Source organism: Lepisma saccharinum, chromosome 5 (genome assembly GCF_977018435.1).
Source record: "Lepisma saccharinum chromosome 5, izLepSacc3.1, whole genome shotgun sequence".
NCBI lineage: Eukaryota > Metazoa > Arthropoda > Insecta > Zygentoma > Lepismatidae > Lepisma > Lepisma saccharinum.
Window position 1 is genome coordinate 25,514,580 of NC_139233.1, and position 24,466 is coordinate 25,539,045.

The window sequence follows — 24,466 nt, forward strand, 5'->3', positions numbered from 1 at the left end:
TGGCTTACCTCCCTGTGGCTGACGTCGATGATGGATGGCTGTGTGCGATGGAAGATGCGCCAAACCACGTCATATTGAGAAAATTTTTGGATTATTTCGTTGAACAGTGGATGAACAACTCCGTTTTCGACATTTCCATGTGGAACTGCTCCCAACAGCAGCACAGCACTAACAATGCAGTCCTAACAATGCTTTTGAGGAGAATGGCGTACGTTCAGAAATTAGAATGAAAATAGTAAAATGCTGATTCAACTACAAGAGAAACGACGCATTCTACATTTCTGCATTGACATGGGATTGCAGTCTGCTCCTATACTGACAAGGGATCTAAAAATACCGTCATTGACAAAGGATAAATACATCCAGCTTTTAAACACCCAGCTTCCATGATGCCAGTGTGAAGGAAAACTAATAAAGGTTTTAAAAAACACACAACCTTCCATGATGCTGCCAGTCCCAAGCCTGGATAAAGTGTGACGGGAAGCTATTTACACTTTGTGTCGCAGATGACGGTGTCGCAACTGTTATGGAATATATTTTCCATACAGTGTCGCATATAACGGCAGAAATGCTAGTGTCGCATACGACGGTGTCGCAAAAGTCGTGGATTCGGCAATAATAGCTCGCAGTTCGGGGTAGCGGTGAAATATTATTCTTTTCTGGTGCGAATTTCGCCCGCAAGTTTATAGAGGGTTCTTGCGGTCAACGTATTCTTCCCTGTTTTAAGAGCAATTATTATTAATAACATCCATTTTGTCCGTAAACTTCGTTTTCATATACGCTACATCGTTCAATTTCTTCGCCCTTAAAGCGAACATAGGCTAACGCCATATATTGTATTATAATATCTTCTACCCCAGATCGCATCGGAACCTACGAGTGCCTGAATCGGCCTTGACTCATATCCGGACGTAACACGTATATAAAAAAAGCATAAACTGCATTAGAATAGGCCGGAACCTGGTACCATAATAGTATCTATTATGCACTAATGGAAAACCCTTAAACCAAACTCCGTCGTCTGTATATATCATCCGTGACTCATATCCGGCTGAAACACATACAAAAAAGCATAAATGGGAGATGCAAAAGGCCGAAAACGGACTCAATAATAGTATATTTTGTACATTAATGGAAAACCATTAATTCCAAGCTCCGTCGTCGGCATAAATCGTCCATGACTCATATCCGGCTGTAACGCATATATAAAGTACAACAATAGTGTTAGATTAGGGTAAAAACGGGATACATAATAGTATCTTTTGTACATTAATGGAAAACCATTAAATCCAAACTCACACGTGTGCATGAGTCATCGATGACTCATCTCCTCCCCACCCCCGACACGTGGCGCTTGATTAATTAACAATAGCGTCAAACCTCGATAAGGAATTAAAAACCATTAATCATAATTAAAAATGACAGAAAATCGATGAAAACAGCCGTGAAGTATAATCTCTTCTACTTCTGTACATTCGAATAGCATAGGTGCCCCAAGCAAATAAGTAGACCTTTAAGGCGGAAATCTTCCACTGCGCGCTTACTTCAAGGTTCGTATGCATTAAACAAGCCATTTTAACGTGCATAGTCTTCGTATATTAATATTTATTACAAAATAAAGTGCTCTCCTGTGCTTTGCGCGACGCCATGAAGGCGTATAGGGGGTGTGGAGTTAGAGCTCCACACTTTCTTGATCATGGCCGAAGGTGGGGGTGATGTAATGGCATCCTTTAACCCCCCTTCCAGAATTTCCTCCAGATACCCACTTTATACGACGCTGGGTGGGCGCTGGAGCCGCTTCAACAGGTGGAAAAAAATCTCTGTTATCCCCCACCGAGGATCGAACCCGGGGTTTCTCGCATGGTAGTCAGGCACCCTAACGACTTCTTTTTTAAGGATTACCCTATGCGATAGTATCCCCCGTTATTCACATTTTAAGAAACAAGTTTTTTTTACCCAGGCATAGGAATTCTATATCTCATGTGAAAGAGTCCTTCACGACCTTTCCAACGCCGTACGAATCACTTCTATAGGTGCCATGGTTGCCGAAATATTACAATTTAAAGTTAACAAGATGTTGAAAAAAATGGTAAAAATCGCACAGTTTGCAACACAGTAATTTCGGAAATACAATAGGTATGGATGTGTAAAGTTGCATATTTTCCTAACTCAAGTGGCCCTTCCAGTATGCCAAAGTTCAAATGAATCAAAATATGTGAGGTTGAAATGTGCCTCTTCACTTGTTTATTTCACATGGAATGCCCCCTATGCAAACGTGCACAATTCATCTTCGTCACTGATAATTATTTTATCTATCTACGGGTTTCCTTTGACTAATACGCATGTATCCCGATTATAAATGGAGATATTTCGGTACTTTAGTTTCTATTATTTTCTATCTTCTATTCGAATGTCATAGTGTTTGCACAAAAAGAATTGAATACACGATTCAGTAACATTTTCGGCCTATATGGATCCTGGGTATTTGATCGATTGATTTATTTTATTTTACTTCGCTTTTTGTGCTACTTTTGTCAAATTTGCGAAGATGGGGATGATTGATGATGTGATAAAATTGTTGACGAATGGACAATCACAAACATCCGTGCCCAGACCGGGATTCGAACCTGGTACTCCTGGCGTTGTAGAGCGATGTGCTAACCACTTCGTCACGGGGGCCGATCCTTGTTATTTGGTCTGATACCTCTATGGGCGGCCCTGGTGGCTTTACCCGAAGTCCTTTTTACAAGTTCCTATTTGCATAACATTCAAAGTTTCCATTCATGCTTTACTTTTCACACATATGTCAAACGCTTTTTCCACAAGGACGATACAATTGCTAGGTCGTTCCCATATTCACTCTGCTTCTCTATTGGGTTTACTGACTATGGTACGGAAACAAGGCTAGACGTCTCGAGTTGCAAATGCTTGCCTTTTTTGTCTCGATGTCTTCGGTGGCGAGATCAAAAGTCACAGGGTGTTCGTTTACATAAAACAGTCAACCTTACCATTGCCATGTCTGAATAGGTTACACAGTAAAGAAATTTGGATTTGGGCGAAATTTTCATTTCTAATTTACTAAAATCTCGAAAGAGACGAGTCTCTCGGAAACTTAAGTCTCGTTCTCGGTTTCGTCTCGTTAAGTCGAAGAGTCTGATCTCGTCCCCGTGATTTGATCTTGATATTACTTTATCGTTTCCACTGATATCATCGTGTTATATTAGACGGCGCCTTCTTAAGAACTTACATATCGCTTTATCTAATCTACGTGGGAAGTAGGAGATATTAATTTATATTATTATTCAACGAAAGTGGAATTAAATCTGTACCTTTGTTATATCGACATCTAGGACGGAAGATGGCACGTCGTTTCTACAGGTAAGCGATCTTTGTACGTTTTGATTTTATATTTAATAGCACTGAGGAGTGAGGATGTTTTATGGCTCATTTGGAATCAATCGGTCAGAGCAGTGTTCTTGCACTGTTTCATCTAGCGAGACTGGCGCGAATCTTCAAGCTGCAGGGGGCTGCACAGCATCGAGCCGAGTCAGTCGGTTAGCGCAAGCAATAACGTTACAAGCTGCACGTGCACCTCTGTGAACGATTTGATTTGAGCTGTTTTACTTAGCGTTGATTTCCAGCAACTTTTAGCTAATCGCGACGATGGGGATGAGTGATGATATCGTGAAATTAATGAAGAGACACTCACAAAGAACACCCATGCCCAGGCAGGGATTCGAACACGGGACGCCTGGCCTCTGTGAACGAAAATTATTTTAGTATTATACATTCATCTTATGTACCCATTCAGTTTTACTCCGTAAATACATATAGGCGTTTAGAAAGATACCAGCGTTTAATTGTATACGTCGAACTCTGAGGTAAACAGATAAGGCCAGTCTGATATTTGTAAAATTTCGAGTACAGGAGATTTCAACTACTCTTGAGACATCCAGATATTAATATAAAATATAAATAAATAACATATAATATAAATTATAAATAACATAAATATATATAAATTACATGTATATACAGGATTTCATTTTAATGGCACCCACGGACCACAAAAACATATAGAGGAGATCAAAACAAGCAACTTTTCTCCGTAACATTTTTATCGTTGGTGCATCGTTTCGGCGCTAAAGTCACCCAAAAAAGCACGTTTTGCCGCCTGAATGCTGGCAACCAAACAGCGAATCTGTGACGTCATTTCCTGCGGTGAAACAGCGCACGTAGATAATGTAGAAATGTACGTAGATAATATAGTTTTGCGATTTCTTAAAAATTACATGTCATTCTCTATCTCTTATCACCACAGATTGCGCTCTTTCATTTATTTGTGCCATGCATGAATTTGAATATATTTGTGTTTTGTAATAAGCCAAGGATATTCATTTTGTTTTTTTAGAACATATTTCAAATATCCAACATGCCTGTTCACCGGAACTGGAGTCAGAATTTTTTTTTCAGTACTTACGTTTTTAGCACTTTGAAGTTCAACTTCACTTGTATCGCGTTTGTTAGAAGGTGTCTACTTTATTCACAAATCTATTCATTTTTTGCTTGTTACACTCACACGCAAAATGAATGTGTGACACAAAGTCAGCCTGTGTTACACCAACTGGACGAAAACCAAACATTTATACAGTACATAACAACTTAAAGCGTTTGTTTTTACACTTCAATCCACGACCAAAAGAATGGAGATCAAGACTGAAAATTCGCGTGGGCAGTTATAATAAGTAAACGGATAAACCAGGTGACTGCAATTTTTTGCGCATAACAATTTAAATAATTTTGATCAATCTAAACAAAATAATTGTTTAAAGGACAAACAGTTAATGATATAAATTTAATTCTCCTATCCAAAAATCGAAGTTTACATTATCAGCACTTATTTAAATAATTAATTGCTGTGTTGCTCATGACGTATGATCGACAAGGGGCGCTCAGCTGTGAAGTACATAGTGTTGTACGGTACAACTCAAACGTGTGTGTGTGAGTGAGTGAGTGAGTGAGTGAGTGTGTGTGTGTCAGAGAGAGAGAGAGAGAGAGAGAGAGAGAGAGAGAGAGAGAGAGAGAAATGAGCGAGTACATTGTTGGCCATTGCGTAGCTACTTGTGCGATAAGCTCCAATAAATAAGTGCCAAGTGCCAATGTTAAAAATTTACTTCTGGTATTCTTTTTGGCATCTTAATTTACTGCTGGTTTGACATACCGGCCCAATTCGATCACTGAATGTGATTGTGCAACTTGGCAACGTTGGTCATAACTTGCTGTACAACGTACAATAAAACTAAGTATGCAATTTATATCAAACCAATAGGTTTGTGCTTAATGTCAAATGAACCAGATGCGCGACATATACTCTGTCTCGGTTATCTTTGGAGCAAGGCAACGAAAATAAATCTCTGCGTAAGTAGTGACGCGAGACGGCTCCCCCAATGAACACGTGAGAGGAAACGGGACTGCGTGGAGGGGGAAGAAACTACATTCACCAGCCTTCCCAGCAGCGTGTGTTGCTTCGCTCTGGCCACTCGATTTCCCCTCTTCTCTGCCGCTATGCGCGGCCTTGCTCCACAGATTCCGCGGACAGAGTATAGATCTATAGTTCCTGAGTACAAGAAAACAACATGTATGATTCAAACTAGATTATCATTGTGAAAGTATGAATTTCTTCTGCTTTAAGCAAGGCTCTCGGCTGAATTCTCTCTTTTTCAGATTATTAATTGGAATTTTTCTGGCGTGTCTTGTGGAGGGTTTCGAAAACTGTACGAACATCGAAGTACATGATCCTGATGTGAAGTTTACCTGCATGAAATATGAAAATTTGTACGACAAAAGTAATCACGAAATATGCAAAACTGTCAGCTATTATTCAAGTGTTTTCTACGCCGTCAGTCGTCGTAAAAAAGGAGTACCAGTGACACTACTGTACACGGATGGAACAGCCAATGACGTCGGAATCCCTTATCCCAGCTGGGAGGCACAAATTCCTTTCGCCGGAGGGTCGTTCAGGAGTGTCGAAGGCATCGACATCGATATCTTAAACAGGTTGTGGGTTTTGGATAATTCTGTTATGGATGCAAGCTACAACAACAGTTCGTATGAAGATAGATACTTAGATTGTCTCAGTATTTCAAATACTGATATATCGAAAGCAACGCAAGGGTCGAATATAACAATTTTCGATTTGAAAACCAATGAGAGGCTCTGTAGCAAAGCGATAGACATTGAAGGTGACTGGATAGAGTTGAAGTTACTTCAGACCCTAGACATTAAGGCAATCTTGACCAGTGTTGACTGTCATATTGAGTCATAATGATTGGTGTGTGTGTACATCAAATGATAACACCGAAGGCAGTACATATACAACTACCGACAGAGATACCGAATACGATAATAGCGAGTACACCACTTTCACTGACGTCACACAAGACTCTCTCTCTGGTTTGAAAATCGCTATAATAGTTTTCGTGATAATAGATGTAATAATTGCAGCACTGCTACTTTTCCTTTTGTGGAGGAAATGTAGGGTGAATGAAGGAACAAGTTTTAATGTTAATTATCGCAGCGTACAGGTAGTGGACATTGAAACTGAAACTTCTGGTAGAGAGCCATAATTTGTATTTAATATGGTGTTGGGGCACCTTTGGGGGCCAGTACAGCAGCAACATGACGTGGGAAGGATCGATAGAGGTCCTGCACCGTGTGCAGAGGGATTTGGATCCATTCCACCTGAAGCACAGTGATAAGTTCAGCACGTATACGTGATGGAGGGAGACGTTTCCGCACTCGATCCTCTAACAAACCCGATACAGGCTCAATAATGTTGAGATCCGGCGATTGAGCGGGCCACGACAGATGTTCAATCTCACTGTCATGCTCATCGAAGCACTCTGTGGTAAGTTTAACAGTGTGAATAGGGCAGTTATCATCCTGAAACACAGCACCACCGTCCGGGAAGAGTGTTTGAACCATAGGGTGTAAATGGTCTTCCAGAATGGTCCTATAGTCCTTGGAGGTGACACGACCCTCGAGAACAATTAGTGTGCCCAAAGTCTGCCACGATATTGCACTCCACACCATCACGGATCCGCCTCCATGTTTGACTGTGGGTACCAAGCAGTCTGGGTTGTATGCATCAGAGGGACTTCTCCAGACGAACACTCTCCCTGTTGTTTGGAACACGGTGTATCTGGACTCATCCGAGAATATGACACGTTTTAGGTCATCCAACGTCCAGTTTTTATGAGTCTTGCACCACTGAACCCGCTTTACGGCATTTGTGTTACTGATGAAAGGCTTCGGGATAGCAACCCTGCCATGAATGTTGGCCTTACGCAGGTATCGACGGACTGTTTTCGTGCACACAGGTTCTGTGAGGTGTGTATTCACTTCTGCGGTGATTCCTGATGCGGTGGTTTTCCGTTTTCGTGCAGCAATCCTAGTCAATGCCCTGACGTCCCTTTCCAACAACTTCCGTTGTCCCCAGCAGTTGCTCCTCCTGGATGTGGTTCGTCCTTCCTGTTCATATGCACACATCACCCTGGATACTGTAGCTCGAGAGACGTCACAAAGTGTTGCAGTTTTGGACAAAGATGCACCTGCTAGACGTGCCCTACGATCTGCCCTCTATTGAAGTCGGATATGTCCCCCATTATACCGCTCTACACACACGATTTGTCGTTCACTGATGAACCTCTTCTACTGGAGTGACTACCAAGGACCGCAAACGTGACTCATTGCCCAAAAGTACGATTTCAACTAACAGATTGCTCTGGTGAGTCCCGCGAACATCCCAGGCTATTTGCGCAGGTGTATCAGTTTCAATGTCCGGTACAGGATTTGAATTATGATTAACTTAATGTTTACTTTCAAATGTTGAAATAGTCGTGTTTCACCTGGCTCTTAATTTATTGAGAGATGTACCTCTCAGTACAAAACTGCACCTTATCTTGTTTAATGAGCAATTCTGCATGAGATGGAGGTCGCATGAGTGTCTTAAGCATATTCGTTGAATTATTGGGGACTATTCTATTAATAATTGTATCATGTTAGCAGGTTCATTTAGCTATGTGTAATAGTGTTTTTGTGTGATAATCTGTTCTTCAAGTGATACGTATTTTAATAACGCCACATTGAACAAAACCTTTAGGGTACTTGGTTGAACATTAATATAAAATAATCGAATAAGGTAACAAGATAAATGTCTAACCTGGGATTCGAACCCGGAATATATGAATGGACTCATCTTTATTGCTTATTTATATATTTTTAAGGAAGCTAAAATCAACTGATGAGTCATTATTTGCACTCTTTCAAGTGACTCTTGTAATAAAATTTGATTTTTTTGCAGCCGGGCTCCGTGGCTGAGTGGTTATCGCAGCGCGCTACGGCGGCAGTGATTCTGGGTTCGAATCCCGGCTTGGGCATGGTGTCCTTTGTGAGCGTCCCTTCATCAATTTAATCATCATCGCTCATCCTCATCTTCAATCCTCATCAACCGAGGACCCCTGGCGTCGGAACGCGCTGCGCTAACCACTCCGATGTTGAGGTCGGCGAGACAAATATGAAATTGTGAAAATGCGACTTAGATGTAAATACAGTAACATTACATATAAAAATATATATCTTTAAAATAAATGAGAAAATGTATTGGAGTTTTTAAGGAATAAAAATGAAGGAAGCGGCTTTTCTATTTTGTGTTGTTCCAGAAGGAGTTAATTTGCCCTGGCTTGTAATTTAACCATAACGCATAACTTGGACCTACTTGGAATTATACCGAGACGATATGAGTGTCGTTTCGTTCTTTGAATGTCTCGGTTTCGGTATCATCTCGACCCTCAAAATAATAATGGAGGCATATAGTGGTTTAGATTAAACTTTAAACTGTAGGTCCAGTCCCGATTAGCCTTACTGTGCATACAGTGGACTGTAAACACCAACTCAACCAATCAATCAAAATAATAAGTATAACAAAATAAACAGTATTAAAACAATAAAAGTACACAAGTTCTGCACATTACAAACCAGTTTGGTATGTCTGAATAAGTTACCTTCCAATTTTCCAAATTCTTGCTCTCGTCCCAACTTTATGGACGTCTTAAGGCCTAGTTTTATTATATTCTTGATTATTTTTAAAATGTGGTCTCCAGACGAGTCCAAGACTTGTCGGGTACCATCCATCTACCAGTTTTAAATATATCTCAGCCTTGATCCACTTTTCTTATCACTTAATTACATGAAGATTGAAAATTTATTGACCATGTATAACTGTTTATCTAATCTACTGATGACTGGTAAAATAAAGGAGATAACTCTTAGTATTGTATTCAAACGTTATTGTCATTCATATATTTCAGAGGAAAGAATGATGGCTCAGTTTTTCTACAGGTAAGATACCTATATTTCGTCTATGTTTAGTATACTACGTGTCATAGAACTTATGGTCTAATTTTACGAAAATATGTTCGGGGTTCTATTGATCCAGAGACTATGGAGTGCTTAAGAAAATATTGATTGATTGATTGAATTGTTTTATTTTACTTCGCTTTTTGTGCCACTTTTGGCTAATTTGCGAAGATTAGGACGAGTGAAGATATTGATGATATGATTTGATTTGATTGATTGATTTTATTTTACTTCGCGTTTTGTGCCTCTTGGATAATTTGCGAAGATGGGGATGAGTGATGAAATGATGAAATTGATGAATGGATATTCACAAACAACCATGCCCGAGCGGGATTCGAACCCGGGACCCATGGCGTCGCAGCGCGAAGTGATAACCACTCAGCCACAGGGTCCGGCGATAATATTGATGAATGGACACTTACAAACATCCATGCCCAGGCCGGGATTCGAACCCAGAACCCCTGGCGTCGTAGGCTTAGGAAAAGAGTACGATTATCCTACGCACAGGAGGAAAATCTGAGATTAGTTTCTCAAACTGTATATATATATATATATATATATATATATATATATATATATATAGTTTAATGTTCGTTTATTCTGTAACCGACACCTAAACGCACGGACATGAAAATAAGCGGCTGGGCAGAATTGCGCTGGCGCCACATATGTGAAAAGCAAAGCGAGAGCGTGACGAAAGTAGCTGGTTCCCGCGCACTGTATGACAATGTCAACCCGGCTGCTTTGCGTAGTTCGAGCGTCAGACCGACCTTTCTCCGGTGCACTTTTGTGTCATCTCCGACCTTTCGAGCAAATACTGTCAGTTTGTATCACATGGATTACAAAGACCAACTCTACAACGAGATATTTCATTCTCTTAAACCCCCGAACACGCGGGGTTGTGCTCCGACGTGGCAACAGCGCGAATTCTGCTACCCGCCTAATTTCATGGCCGTGCATTTAGTAACGGACTGACAATAATGTGTTCATAGTTATAGCTATAGAAACTACATAGAAGGTCGTTTTCTATATATTTCAAATAAATAGAAAAAAATGTTATGACCACAGATTAACAGGTAGACAGTTTCAGAAAATTTTGTAGCAATGCAACGCAGATGAATCACAGTTTTCTTATCATCACTCACCAGTAATGATTAGATTTCGTAACATCAGCTACTACAGGGAGGTTATTTCAGTCGTTTACCGCCAGCGTATCGGCCGGTCGGCAGCCCCTTCATGCAACAGGTCCCGGCAAATTGCGTTAGAGGAAGTCCATAACAGAAACAGCTTGTTTTGTAATGTTTCCACTTTTCACAATTACAGTTACAATTACAATTGAAATAAGCACGTACCTTGTCGGAAGGATGCTGGAAAAGGTGTCCTCCCAAATACAAATATTTCTGGCACCTTATTTCTGACATCTAATCTTAGATTAGACATCGCTACTTTATCCTCAGTTGTTGCGAGAGCGCCGGCAGCTTATCGGGGAGTTGTCAACCGCGAGAGGGCGCTTCATACTGCAGCTGTGTGCAGTGATGCCAACCGTAGGGACATGTGCCTAAGCATAGGGACTTTTCACTATATTTCGTCCGCGTAGGGACAGATTTGCCAAATGAGGGAAAACGTAGGGACTTTTTTCAATCTTTGAAAATAACATGTTATTGTGCAAAGCTTACTCGCCAGTCAGTTGCACTTTCTTCGTTCTCGGTTTAGAATGAATATATTAGTTTATCTGGATACTTTAGCGAATAAGAGAAAAAAGAACTAACTAACAAATCTCGATCAGAATTTTGGAACATGTTATCGCTTACCAAAAACTTTCAAGGCAAGTTCTTTTTTGAAAACATTTCCACTCTCGCGAAAATAGTGCTAACATTGCCACATTCTAACGCGGAAACGTAAAGAATATTTTCAATGTTAAGTGATAGAGAAACAAAAAAGAGAAATAGAATGGGACCAGAATTGTTAAAGACTGCAGGAAATACAGCATCACCAACCAACATCTATCTCTTCACAGCAGTAGCAGCATGTATGACTTCAAATAACATAATCAACAGTAAATGATTCAACGTTATTCATTAGGGGTGTGCAGATACCGAAAAGTCGGGACCGGGATCGGGAAAAAAATTTCCCGTCCCGATCCCGATTTCGGGAAATGACTTCCCGACTTTTCGGGATCCCGTGCAGTCGGGAAATACCGAATGGTCACTTTAAAAAATCGTTAATTCTCGTCGTTTTCTGCATTGTAAGTTTCTGGAACTTATCGGAAATTTTAAGTTTTTTTTCTACAAATGCAAAAACAAACACAAAGTGAAAATGACGTGTAGAATTCGAGATTTCCAGGGCTTCAGAAATTTCCCGTCCCGAAAATTTCCCGATTTCGTCGAGAAATTGCAAATTTTTCCCGTCCCGAATTTCGAGATTTAAAAAATTCCCGTCCGGACCCAAAAAATTCTGTCCCGCACACCCCTATTATTCATTAAGGTAAGAATTTACAATACCGGACCATTCTGTAATTTCTATGCTACGTCTTATACTCACGAAATAATTAGTCGTGATGATTTATCTCAAGTTAACATGTTGGGGTGATGTGAAAAAATTGTTCATTAACGTGTAGAAGTTGTAAAATAAGCTTTTCAATTCTCGCAATGATTATCGGTATACAAGTATGGTAGCCATATTTGTTGATATGAACAATTGATGTTCGCAATTAGTTACGCTGTCTACAGCGTTGCCACACTGTTGATTTCATACTTGGAGAGCATGGATCGTGTAAGAATGGCGGAAGGGAACAGTAAAAATGTTGTTAATGTTGTACAGATTGTTAGGTGAAGTGTGCAGGAGGATAGCCTTGGGCTAATTAATATACTTATGGATTTCGGTATATTGCCCAAATAAGGTGCTTACATGTGACAGCGACAGTCACGATGTAGAAGAACATATGGAGTGTGGACTGATTTGATTACAGGTAAGTTTGGCAACAGTGCAACGATCGTAAAATTGCAGGATACGAAAATGGCGTCTTCGATGATGAACGTTTGCCGTTAGAGTGCTACGAAAATAAGATTTTTTATCGGTTCGTAATCATAATTAGCGCAAAACCATTCACGGATAGCCCCACTGACCATTCTTGGTAAGGTTAGGTTAGGTTAAGTTAGGTTAGGCAAGGCAAACGTATTTAAAATTTGGGGTCGAAAAATCATGCACGGGTAGCCCCACAAACCATTGACGGATCGCCCCACGAACCATTCAGGTAAGGTAAGGTTAGATTAGGATAGACAAACATAGTTAAAATTTTAGGTCGTAGTAATATGAGGAATGTATATTTCGTTTTTTAGGTATTAGAAACACAAAATCTTCCGGTAAATGATGAGCAATCGTGCCGATCGCGGGCCACTCAATTTCGCTTATTTTGCAATTTCTGCACGTGACCCACAAATTTTAACTTCAAATTCGTGATTAGGAGGTCTCAATTAGTGAGTATGCGAAATATTACAAAAATCGGGGAGGGGTCCTGTATTGTAAATTCGTTCCTTCATTAATTGTGGAGGCACCGAGCAGAAAGATTTGGTAAGTAAATGTGTATATTTTATCTTCTGTTTTGCATGCTCATGAGGTGATGTTTTTTTAGTAGCTTTACTTAGCGTAGACACATTTGGTCAGTTGTAGGGACATTGCCGAAAAATGGTTAGCAACACTGTCTGCTACCAGACGTAGTGAGAGAACCGTACCCTCATGTTCACTTCTGTTTGCGATTATCAGTACGCGTGTTTTTTATACTGTGTTATTGCTAGTGCTAGTGCTTTATTGTGTGTTAATTGTTATTCATTCATTAGTTATGCCGCTAAACAAATATAGTCTTGAACAAAGAGTTTTTATGTACGATAATTACGTGAAAACGAATTCTTGCAGAAAAGTGGTCAGGCAATTATGAGAGACTTGAACCTAAGAAACGTGCTGTATTGCTGTTGAAGGAGGTCATTTTCAACATCTCTTATAACACAGGAGGTTAGTGATCATCATTATTATTACTTTTAAATATCATTTTACGCTTTCGGTTTGCTTTATGCGCCGGGATGCTGTCTTCCCTTTCTGTCAACTGAGGATAAAGTAGCGATGTCTAATCTCAGATGTCAGAAATATGGTGCCAGAAATATTTGTATTTGGGAGGACACCTTTTCCAGCATCCTTGCGACAAGGTACGTGCTTATTTCAATTGTAATTGTAACTGTAATTGTGAAAAGTGGAAACATTACAAAACAAGCGGTTTCTGTTACGGACTTCCTCTAACGCAATTTGCCGGGACCTGTTGCATGAAGGGGCTGCCGACCGACCGACACGCTGGCGGTAAACGACTGAAATAACCTCCCTGTACATGAGCCAGTCTGGCCAAACATTTTTGCTGCTTAAAGTTAAATTTAAAGAGCAGTCATATGTAGAGGACTATACATTATGTTAAAATAATTTAACGTTGTCGAGAGGGAAACCATTCATACCTTTTTGCATAAACAGAAAACTAAATCATACCTGTTAAAGCAAGAATGGTTGCTTCCTGTGGTTATCTTATGCGCACACTACAACACGTTCCGGCGTTCAGCAAGTCACCAGTGCATGTACAGTCATGGAAGAAAATACTTCTCCCATAGAAGCTTAATACCAGTAGAGTTATTTTGGAAGTATTTTCTTCCACGACTGTACGACAGACCTTCCAGGACCTTATATGTGACGTCATTATCTGATAGCAGCTTGCTGAAGTCCCTGATTTTTACTATCTTTAAGCAATTCACACCAACAGTTGCGTCAAGAGTAAACAATTTGAAACCGAATCATCATCTATCAATATTCCAAAAAATAATAATGCAGCCTATGTGAGAACAAAGTAGGATGCAACGTAAACACTGGAGAATTCTGAAACGTACGTGAAAGTCTTCATATCTCATCATTTCTGTTTTTGGGAATACCAATTATGGTATTCTAGTTTTGATTTCAGTTGATGCTTTAAGTTCACTTTCTGCACAGTAAGGCTAATGGGACTGGACCTACAGTTTTTAAAGTGGAATCCGTACCACTATGTGCCTCTACCGGGAATCGGACCCGAGACCTCTTGATTACAAGGCGACGACGCTATCACTTCGCAATCAGGGAGGCCCTTATGGCACTCTAGTGAACATGTAGATGAGGCTTGGAAAATATTTCCATGAAATGTATTAACTAATTGACTTCATCACAAATTTTTCCAAACGGACTCGACATACATATTATATACGTATATTCAACTGCACACAGCCTGCATCTATTTAACCAGGAAGCGACTCAGAATTAATTTAATTTTGACGTCGCACATGGTTCACCAACTGGATGCTTGAACACTGGTGAATTCTGATTCAAGCGAAAGAGAAATTGTTCAAAATTGATGACAATTAACTGTTTCTGTTATGTACTTCAATAGGCCTACATGTATAATATGCTACTATTTTACATATGAAACAACTCCAGAGGCTAGTTTCATTGCTTATCATAATTCACGACAATTCGTACTATTTGTACTAGTTGAATATACCTGGCGGATGCAACTGTACAAATTCCACCTTGATGTGGTGGAGTGGGAAGCATAAGTATTACTAAGCAAATTATCTATCACCATGTTTATTCTCTATGTTTTACGAAAGGAGAGCTTCAGGTGACAGATTCTGCACCAGCGTATGTAAAAGTGCATTACTTAAAAACACTTAGCAAGAGAGAGAAAATGAATATAATCATGAACAATTTGCCGACAAATACATGTGCATCCCACTGTACAGATTGTAAACCTTCAGTCTGTTCTTGGATAATGGAAAACAAAATTTGTGATTCAGACTATAGTAATATCATCAAAGCATTCCACGTTTTTGTTCTATTTAGGATTTTGAACAGTGCAACTATTGCTAACCTAATAATGACTTCATTTTCAGAATATTAATTGGAATTTTACTGGCGTCTGTTGCGGAGAGCTTCGAAAACACAACACAAAACTGCGAAAACATCCAAATTGATGACGATCATAATAGGTTTACCTGCATGAATCATCAAGGTTTATACAATGAAAGCAATCATGCAACGTGCAAAAGTTCCAACGCCACAAAAAGAGTGTTCTACGCCTTTAGTCGTCGTGAAAAAGGAGTACCAGTGACACTACTGTCCACGAATGGAACAGCCAATGACGTCGGAATCCCTTATCCCAGCTGGGAGGCGCAAATGCCTTTCGCTGGAGGGTCGTTCAGGAGTGTCGAAGGCATCGAGGTCAATTCTTGCAGTAACAGGTTGTGGGTTTTGGATAATTCTGTTATGGATGAAAGCTACAAAAGCAAATCGTATAAAGATATATACTTAGGTTGTCTCCATATTTCAAATGATGATATATCGAATGCAACACAAAGGTCGAATATCACAATTTTCGATTTGGAAACAAACGATACAATCTGCAGCAAGGCGATTGACATTGAAGGTGACTGGATAGAGCTCAAACTATTTGGATCGTCAGAAACTAAAGCAAACGTGTCAAGTGCTGAAGTTCATATCGAGTGCAACGAAAAGTGTGAGTGTACATTAAGTAATAACAGTGAAACCAGTACGTATACAGCAATAGTAATATGTGGCGTAATAACTTTTATTATTACCGTAGGACCTGTAGGTTTTTTTTTTATGAAGAGACGTAGTACCGGTGATGAACCACATGAACCACTTGAACTTCAACCACTGAACGGTGAACCTGAGATGCCAACCGACCACCCACGAACTACCAACTGAGTCAAAAATTAGAAAATTGTTAGATAGGTTACATCCTGCAGCCAGGTATTAAAAAGACGTAAACTGACGCGCAGAAATAGATTATTTCGAAAGAATTCATTGGTTAACTTTCTAGTTCGATAAGTATCAAACAAATGTTTAAAAAATCTCCATTTAAATGTTTCAGCTGCTATTATAATGATAAACCTGAAAGTATTAACTATCAAGTCAATAAAACTCCTTATCAATGTTTCAACGAAAATCATATGGTGCATTAATACTTCTTAAGTTAGTTTGAAGAGGACATGTAACCAAGTTATATTTATTTCTTCCCAGTTAAATAACTTTTAAAAAATTACTAAGTTATTAATTCATGGTACAGGGGTAAGTGTCAATGAAATATAATTGTATGATTACATGCAATCAAATTATTTGGTAAATAATTTGCTATTACCGTATTTCCCCCCTTTTCTGTCGAAATTTTTGAATAAAAATCTTTATCACTGAATTTATAATTAATTTACAATATTTGAAATATAAAGTAACATGTAGGTCTACTTTAAACAAATAACTTACCTAATCTAACTAGGAAATAATACATTTTAATATTCTTCGTCACACACCGCAAGGAAGCAAGAAGGAAATAGTCTAACCCAGAACAGAGAAAATTTCCAGAAATGAAGGCAATCAGAAACTGAGTATCGGCGTATAAGAGACACCATGTTTTCCAGACCCATTTCTAAAGGAAAAATGCCGGCACCCTTGGCGGAGTGGTTAGCACGTCGCGCTACAACGCCAGGGGTCCAGGGTTTGAATCCTGGCCTGGGCATGGATGTTTGTGAGTGTCCATTCATCACTTTCATCATATCATCACTCATCTCCATCTTCGCAAATTAGCCAAAAGTGGCACAAAAAGCGAGGTAAAATAAAGCAAATCGATCAAATAAAGGAAGAAAATGTGCGTCTGATACGCCGGCAAATACAGTATATCCTTAAAACTGGTAAGGAACATAATCCAGAACTCGCCTTTCTCTCTTTAAAGAAATCTACGTCACAAACCAAGACAGAACTGGCTAATGGACTCGCATGTATGTATCCACCTTGGAAGAATTTATTCAGAAAATATTATCAGATACGAAGGAGGAAAAAATGAATCAAAGACCAAGGCAAGAACGTTAAAGAAAAGGGCAACAGAAAGGTGGGAATGTGGTGTGAAAAAGAGAAATAAAAAGAAAGAAAACGTAACTCTGCGAGATACGGAGGGCGATTGTTAACAAAGACAACAGAGAACGATACGATAGGAACAAAGTAGAGTTTATGTTCGGTGCGTCCAAAAAAAGGTGCAAATGAATAAAAAAAGGAGGCAGGGGAGAAGTCAGGAAAAGATTCACGCTGTGAGAAGTGAGAGTTTATGCATGCTCCTGTCTCGATTCTCTCAGGAGCAGCCATTTGCAATGGGGGAAATGGACTTTATATCAAATTCCGCGCGGAAGAGGAAAAATTCAATAAGAAAAAAAGGGGGAAAGGGTTTTTTTTTTTTTTTGACCAAAAGCGGTCGGGGGGTCATCACATGTGGGGAACCTGCTTCTTGTTTATTTTAATTCATTTACAGGTATCGGTTATTTATTTGAATTACAACAATAAAATTTAACAATCAACAATAACCATTCCTCTGCATCTGTCGCAAGAGGTTTCATTTTCAACTGTTCCCAAACCCAAGAATTTAGAAGACGACACAATACAATACAACATAGAACACAAATCACAGGAGCGAAATAATCGTAGAAAGTTGATTAAATCGTTCCTGACTGTCGGTTAAAGTGTGTAGTTCTAGGAGACCTTCAACCAATATCTGTAGTGTCCGGAGGAATTCCGGATCCTGGGAGTAGCGTAGTAGCCGTTTGATGCGGGTTAGGGCAACAGACTGTTGTCCTAAATCTTCCACCATCTGTATATCTTCAGGAGGGACGCTTCTCACTGATGGTCGCTGTTGAGTTGGCTGCTGAGCTGTTGGCAGGCACGGCTGTACTGGAACTTCGGTCCCCTTTGACCGAGTTGAGGAATTTAATGGGGCAGCTGACGTAGGCTGCTTCGTCACTTCTGCTACTGGCTTCGTTGAAGGAGAAATGGAAGTAGCTGGAATGGAAGGCGTTGATTGGACGTCCTTCCTCCGCTGGCGAGTTGCAGCTGGTGGGTCACGGCGTTGATGGGAGCGACGCAACGCTGCGAGTTTTTGATACAAGGGACACCCCTTGTAATTTGCAGTATGCGTGCCAGAACAATTGGCACATATCGCTGGTATTTCCAGGGAACGTCGAGGACAATCGTCAATCAGATGTTCTCCGGCACATTTCACGCATCTAGGTTTGGCCTCACAGAATCTGCTCCCGTGTCCATACCGTTGGCATTTATGGCATTGTAGAATATCCTGGGGTCGAAGTTTCTCCACCTTGATGGAAAAACCAGCAAGGGAGTCTAATTGTAGTATTTCGTGGGCAGAACGATCGTTTTGCCCTGGACGAGGATCGCTGTATTGTAGTTCGACAAGGAAAAGTGGGAGAAAGTGATTATCCCTCTCCCAGTATCCAGTGTCTGCCGAAACCCTCTTTTTTGAAGTTTGCGGTCTGGAACAAAGTTGAGTAACTCGGGTTACATTAAATCCAAGTTGTCGAAGTGCTCTTTCTATCAGTCGAAAATTGTAGTCTTCAGGAATATGTCGAATTATCACTTTCAGTGATTGGTGGGAAGTGGATCCTTGGGCGAATTGCACGGTCTCTCCCATGCTTCCATTAGCTAACCTTGTCCTAATTCTACTTGAGTATTCTTTTGTCGAACAGGAAACCTTCATTCCCAGCCTCGGACCTGCTGAGACAGGATGTCTCGTACGTCGCTCCCTTCGACGCCCGATCCAAGGGCGAAGCGTCGCCGGGAATCGCTGGAAACGACTTCGTTGTCAGCTAGGAGTTCGTCTGGCAGGAGCAATGCCTCTGTGCCCTTACATTCGAAACAGCCTGATGTTCCCCTTCGTCGCTGGGAGAAGCCGCCTCCACTTTTGATTTACTCAGACCACCCCGGACGTATTGCAGAGAAGATAAGCAACTTCGTTCCACTGGGTCAATATACCTTCTCATATAGAGGAAACTGCTTGAAGGTTTCCTGTTCGACAAAAGAATACTCAAGTAGGGGAAAGGGTGCTAGCCGAGCGACTTAAATAACTTTCCCACCTCACCCCTTCTTCCTTAGGGAATTCGTAGGAATAAATTTTAGTCTCGCCCCCAATACGGGAGTTTTCATTATGTGTAAAGAATGCATTTGACTCTACGCTTAGCTTCATTTCCCCCTCTTTTCAACTCTACCTCATCTACCAACGGATTGGATATTTCGGGTGGCGTGCCTAAAAGGGGGGTTGGTGGAGGCCATCCCCTCCTTTCCTAAAAATGCTGGAAAATATGATAAATTATACAACTGACTGCCAAAAAAAAGGCATACCCTTTCTTATGAAATAGCCTACATGGACATGCCAGTGCCCTTCTTTTAAGACAATAATTGGGTACTGTCAAACACATAGCCAGGGGGAAATACCTAATTTACATATCCTTTGCAGGATCGAACATCTTGTATAATAAGTTGTAATATACTGAGAAATTCATCTTCAAGGCTTCTCCCCCAACGTTTTTGACCTTATAGTGGCTGCTGATAAGGAATGAGCCGTCCCCCGAAATAAAATTCTGGCTACGGGCCTGGCTACTGAATGCAAAAGGCAGTGGCGTCTCGTGGGCTCAAATTTGGCCGGGGTTTGTTTTTTAAAGAATTTAATATATAATGACAATTCACATGAATTACAAAAAATAGGTATTTTTTCTTCTAGACTACAAAACTGGACTTACTTTTTTTAAATAATTTAAAATGTAATGACAATTCACATGATTACAAAAGAAACAGGTATTGTTGTGAAACATACCTTTCTACAAACGTTGACTCCTGTTCTTCTGCTCAGAAAATTGTGTTATTACTTTTTCGTTGAAGCCCTCTATGTTTGAAATGTATTATTTCTCTATTGTAAGCAAGTGCCAAGGCATTTGGTCTGTCTCGTCCCATTGCATTTCTTAAGCAGTTTTAATACGCTTCAATGTGCTGAAACATCGTTCAGATTCGGCTGTTGCCACTGGAGTTATTAAAACTATGTTTGTCATTTTTACTGTCCTCTAAATAATTTTAAATAAAAAAATGAATGCAATCTACTGATAGAGTTTATGTTTTTCAACTCTTCACTACAATAAAGAACACGAAGTTCCCTCTTTAGTTTTCCCCCTTCTATGAAGGGATAATAAATCTGGGAAGATGCCTCTGTTTAAAGATTGTTCTCTTTCATTATGTCCTCGTAAAGCAAGTTCATGTCGACCACAGAATTTTAAGCAATCGATAATTCTATTTCATATATACCTATTTTTCCGGACAAATTCATTGTGTCTTGTAATTGACAGCCTATGTCCTTCATCAATTTGTGTTCGAACATCAACCCTGCCAAACTCGCTCAAACATAGCGAATGAAAGCCAACAAAACACTACAGAACAACACGCGAGATCGAACGCGACGCAACGGAACTAGCCCCGAATCAGCACTCAAATCAATTGCACTTTCCCCTCCTCTCTCTGCTAGCACGTGACCTTCACTGTAGCGTAGGTGGCTGTAGGCCACGCCTTCCTTTGCGACTTGCCCCGGAAAACAATAATTGACATCAATTCCGCTAGGAGTGCTGTCGTATCCATTGCAACAGACGATGAATTTCCGTGGGTAAAAATCGCCTTTTAAAAGACTGTGTGATAGTTATGCGTTATGGTGATTGATAATTACGTGAATAAGTCCATTGTTTTAAGGGCTAAGCCCCGGAAGCCCCAATGGACGAGACGCCACTGGTAAAAGGCACTTTGTAACTCCATAAATTAACTGTTGCGTCTAGGATGAGAGATGAATTAATGAGTTTTGGTGTTTTAAGTCCACTTTATGCACAGTAAGGCTAATCGGGACTGGACCTACGGTTTAAAGTGGGATCCGAACCACCGTGCCATGTGCCTCCACCGGGTATCGAACCCGTGACCCCTTGATTACAAGGCGACGACGCTACCACTGCGCCAAATGGGAGGCCCAGATGATGAATTAATGAGATGGATAACAAATCACCAAGGCTGTGATATTTAACACCTCAAAATGACGAACATACGCACCCTAAATTCACCAAAGATATGCCCTAAAACAGAAAAAGATGCTCCAACAATATAAATTTCTTAGTAATAAACTGGATTTTGTCTTGGAGGTTATCTCTTGTAGTGAATTATGTAAAGATAAGGAAAGTGCACCACATGCTGGTACATTTCCACAATTCTTGATAGGGCAGCTTTATTACTGAGTTGCATAGACTGACTGCTTTGTGAAAACTTTCAATTGTGGATGATAGCCAATTGCCAGCCAACAAAAGACTTGTATCTAACTCTGTCCCAGCGATCTCTAGGAGCAAGCAAACGAAAATAAATTACTACGCAAGTGGTGATGCGAGACGGCTCCACCAATAAACACGTGATAGGGAATGGGATTGCGTGGAGCGGAGAGAAACGACTACAGTTAACAACCCTCGCTGAAGCAGCGTGTCCTGCTTCGCTCTGCCCACTCGATACGCCCCCTTTCTCTGCCGCTAAGCACTGTCTTTCTCCAGATATAACTGAGACAGAGTATAGAAAAAAATTTCTTCTTTGAACTGACACAAGAGCAGCACATTTGGGGTATAAGAGGTGATCCTTTATGGAGACGCCCAAAGGACATCCCATCTTTCACGTACTACATCCTGGACTGAATTTTGCAGACTATCGAGGCTCTGGCGTCTGGATTCATAGCCAATATAATCCTCTGTAGGCTCGTATCTTGTCATCGATATGTGTTTGTGATTGCCCATTAATACATATCATCTTAACACCATTCATCCCCATCGTCACGATTAGCCAAAAGTAGCAGAAAAAGCGACGAAAAATAAATTAAATATAAAGAACACCAAATTTAATCTTATTCGTAAACAGCTAAGTGTAGTATTCTTATTATGGCCGAAAATGGTTTAAATATGCTCTATTATGTAAAAATGATCAACTATGCATAACATATGAGATTTCAAACCCTACAGAGAAATTAAGAATTTAGACGAAGACAGGAACAAATAGACAAATGCGACAAAGTAAGAACAACATAACAGCTAAAAACAAGTTCCACAGTAACGGCTGAAAATTCGAAGGGACTGGAAACAAAGAAGAAAGAAGAGAGAAAAAAATAAGCGGTGAGCAGGGAAGCAATGGAGCTTAAACACTTAGAAAGAACGGAGTATCTCCATTTAATGAGTTTTTCATAACCCGAATTTCTATATCTATCTTTCAGGATCATTACAAAGTGATAAAAATCCGAGAACTACTGATCACTACACGATAAACCATTCGCTTGTAAAATATGATTTATGTTTGTAGTGTCTGTAACATTTTCAATATCCCTATATTGTAAACCTTACATAATCAGAAAATTGACATATATATGCTTAGTTCAATTTTCGGCTATCAGAGGGCGTCGCCCCCTGAATAGCTCTACCGGTGCTGCCTCTATCGGAAAAACTTGGTACTTGTGGGCTAGCCATAATCTCGGCACACAGCCGCAGTTGCACTCGATCGCCTGGGAACGAAACGGCAACAACCAGCTTTGCTGCACTGACATCCTTTTCCTTGCCGGAGGAGAGATACGTACCTGACCATGCTGTTGGTAGAATAGAGGCCAGCCATTTCAGCCAAGAGTGTGATGGGCCTACGACTTAGAACATAGGACTACAAACGGAGTGTGGTGCACGTAGCAATAGAGGCAGAACTTTGTGTATTAGGTACGTAAACTCTCCCCGTGCAATAGGAACATAACATCGCATTTTTGCCGTATCTGTGTCGTAATTTTTACGTTCCCCCTTTTTTTTTTTTTACATTAAGGCGATAAAGACTTGTATGTTCAACACGCCCCCTTTTTTGTCCTCCTTGAGTGCGCGTTGATAGACCAATTGTCCACGTACCATTTTTGTCAAAATGGACAAAACAATGAAAATTGGACGTGACGTATATGAACAGAATTAAGTTACGTGTGTTGATCATTGTCCCCCAAACGTTTATTCAGGCTATTTGCGCCCAGTGCATACATAAATAACCTAAGCACGGGCGCACGCTAATTTAGTGAACAGTCGAGCCTCCATCTTCGTACTAGCAATGCAATTTTCACTGCCCATTTAACGTTTGTCTAGTGATTCAAAACCAAGTTTAATTAATTTGGAACTTGCAGAGAAAAACTACGATCCTTTATTGGCTCCCTAGTTGGGACAGAACTAGTTATTCCTGTTAGTCTCCCCCCCCTCCTTTGCGGTAGCATTAGAATAACCAAGGATCAGAATAATAATATTAACAAGTGAGGTATGGTTATACCCAATTGCATTAACGTATTGGTTAAATGTTGAATTTACAATTGTGTGATTGAGTGTGTTGCAATAATGCATGCACGTGTACGTAACGCGTATTTATGATTGATGCTCAATTAAATGCTAATGGTTGAATAGGTGCACGCGGGACGTGCTAGAAATGAACGCGTGGTTGCACGCTTTTGACAAGTATAGACATTTCATGTATGGTTATTGTTAAAGTTGATACTGTTTTATGAGCAGTCTTGTTTTGGAGAAATAAAACTGTGTTATTGAGCAGTTACATATATCTTCTTCATGCTTGGAATTTTAAGTACACTATTTTGTTTGCTACCTTTGAATTCTAGTTCGTTAGCTAATGTAAGGAACGTACGTCACCAGACGAATAATAACTAAAAAAAAATACGAGTGGTTTTGTGGGGCATTTGTTGTAAAAAAGAGAAAGGTAAAGACGTTGGTTTAATTACTAAAACTATTATATACAGTGGAGAAGGCTTAAAAGGCTATTCATTGTCGGTACCCTTTGTTTAGGCACATATAATATACATATACGTGTTTTTCTCTTACAGGGCCTTTGTCTCGCGCTTCTCGTGGGTTCTGCTCGTAAACTCCCGCATTATCTTGCGAGAAGTGCGACACAAATTTAGAATTTGTAACTAATAGTACGGGTCTCACTTTCGTTTTTTGCAGCTGCGGTTGCCGCGCAGCCGCTTCCAATTTAAATATCGCGAGCAACCGCAACTTGACCCCAACTAATACGTTACATGTCACATTTCCCCCACGGCTATATTGTCAAATGTCGT

General features: G+C 40.2%; 2 protein-coding genes across 3 annotated transcripts in view; one reads left to right on the plus strand and one right to left on the minus strand.

The window, feature by feature from the left end:
* The window catches only part of LOC145987726 (frequenin-2), a 534,394-nt gene that overhangs the window by 52,054 nt on the left and 457,874 nt on the right, over positions 1 to 24,466 (minus strand). The window lies entirely within an intron of this gene.
* Positions 9,369 to 16,502, plus strand: LOC145988263 (uncharacterized). Its single transcript, XM_083123129.1, has 2 exons — positions 9,369 to 9,399; positions 15,369 to 16,502. Exons 1-2 carry the CDS (start codon positions 9,377 to 9,379, stop codon positions 16,201 to 16,203), a joined length of 858 nt encoding a protein of 285 aa, XP_082979255.1. The 5' UTR covers positions 9,369 to 9,376; the 3' UTR covers positions 16,204 to 16,502.

Bases quoted from the DNA above. Each gene is read 5' to 3' on its own strand.
- LOC145988263 (XM_083123129.1), top strand. From the start codon at position 9,377: ATGATGGCTCAGTTTTTCTACAG. The intron at 9,400-15,368 runs GTAAGATACCTA...CTTCATTTTCAG, and splicing joins ATGGCTCAGTTTTTCTACAG to AATATTAATTGGAATTTTAC.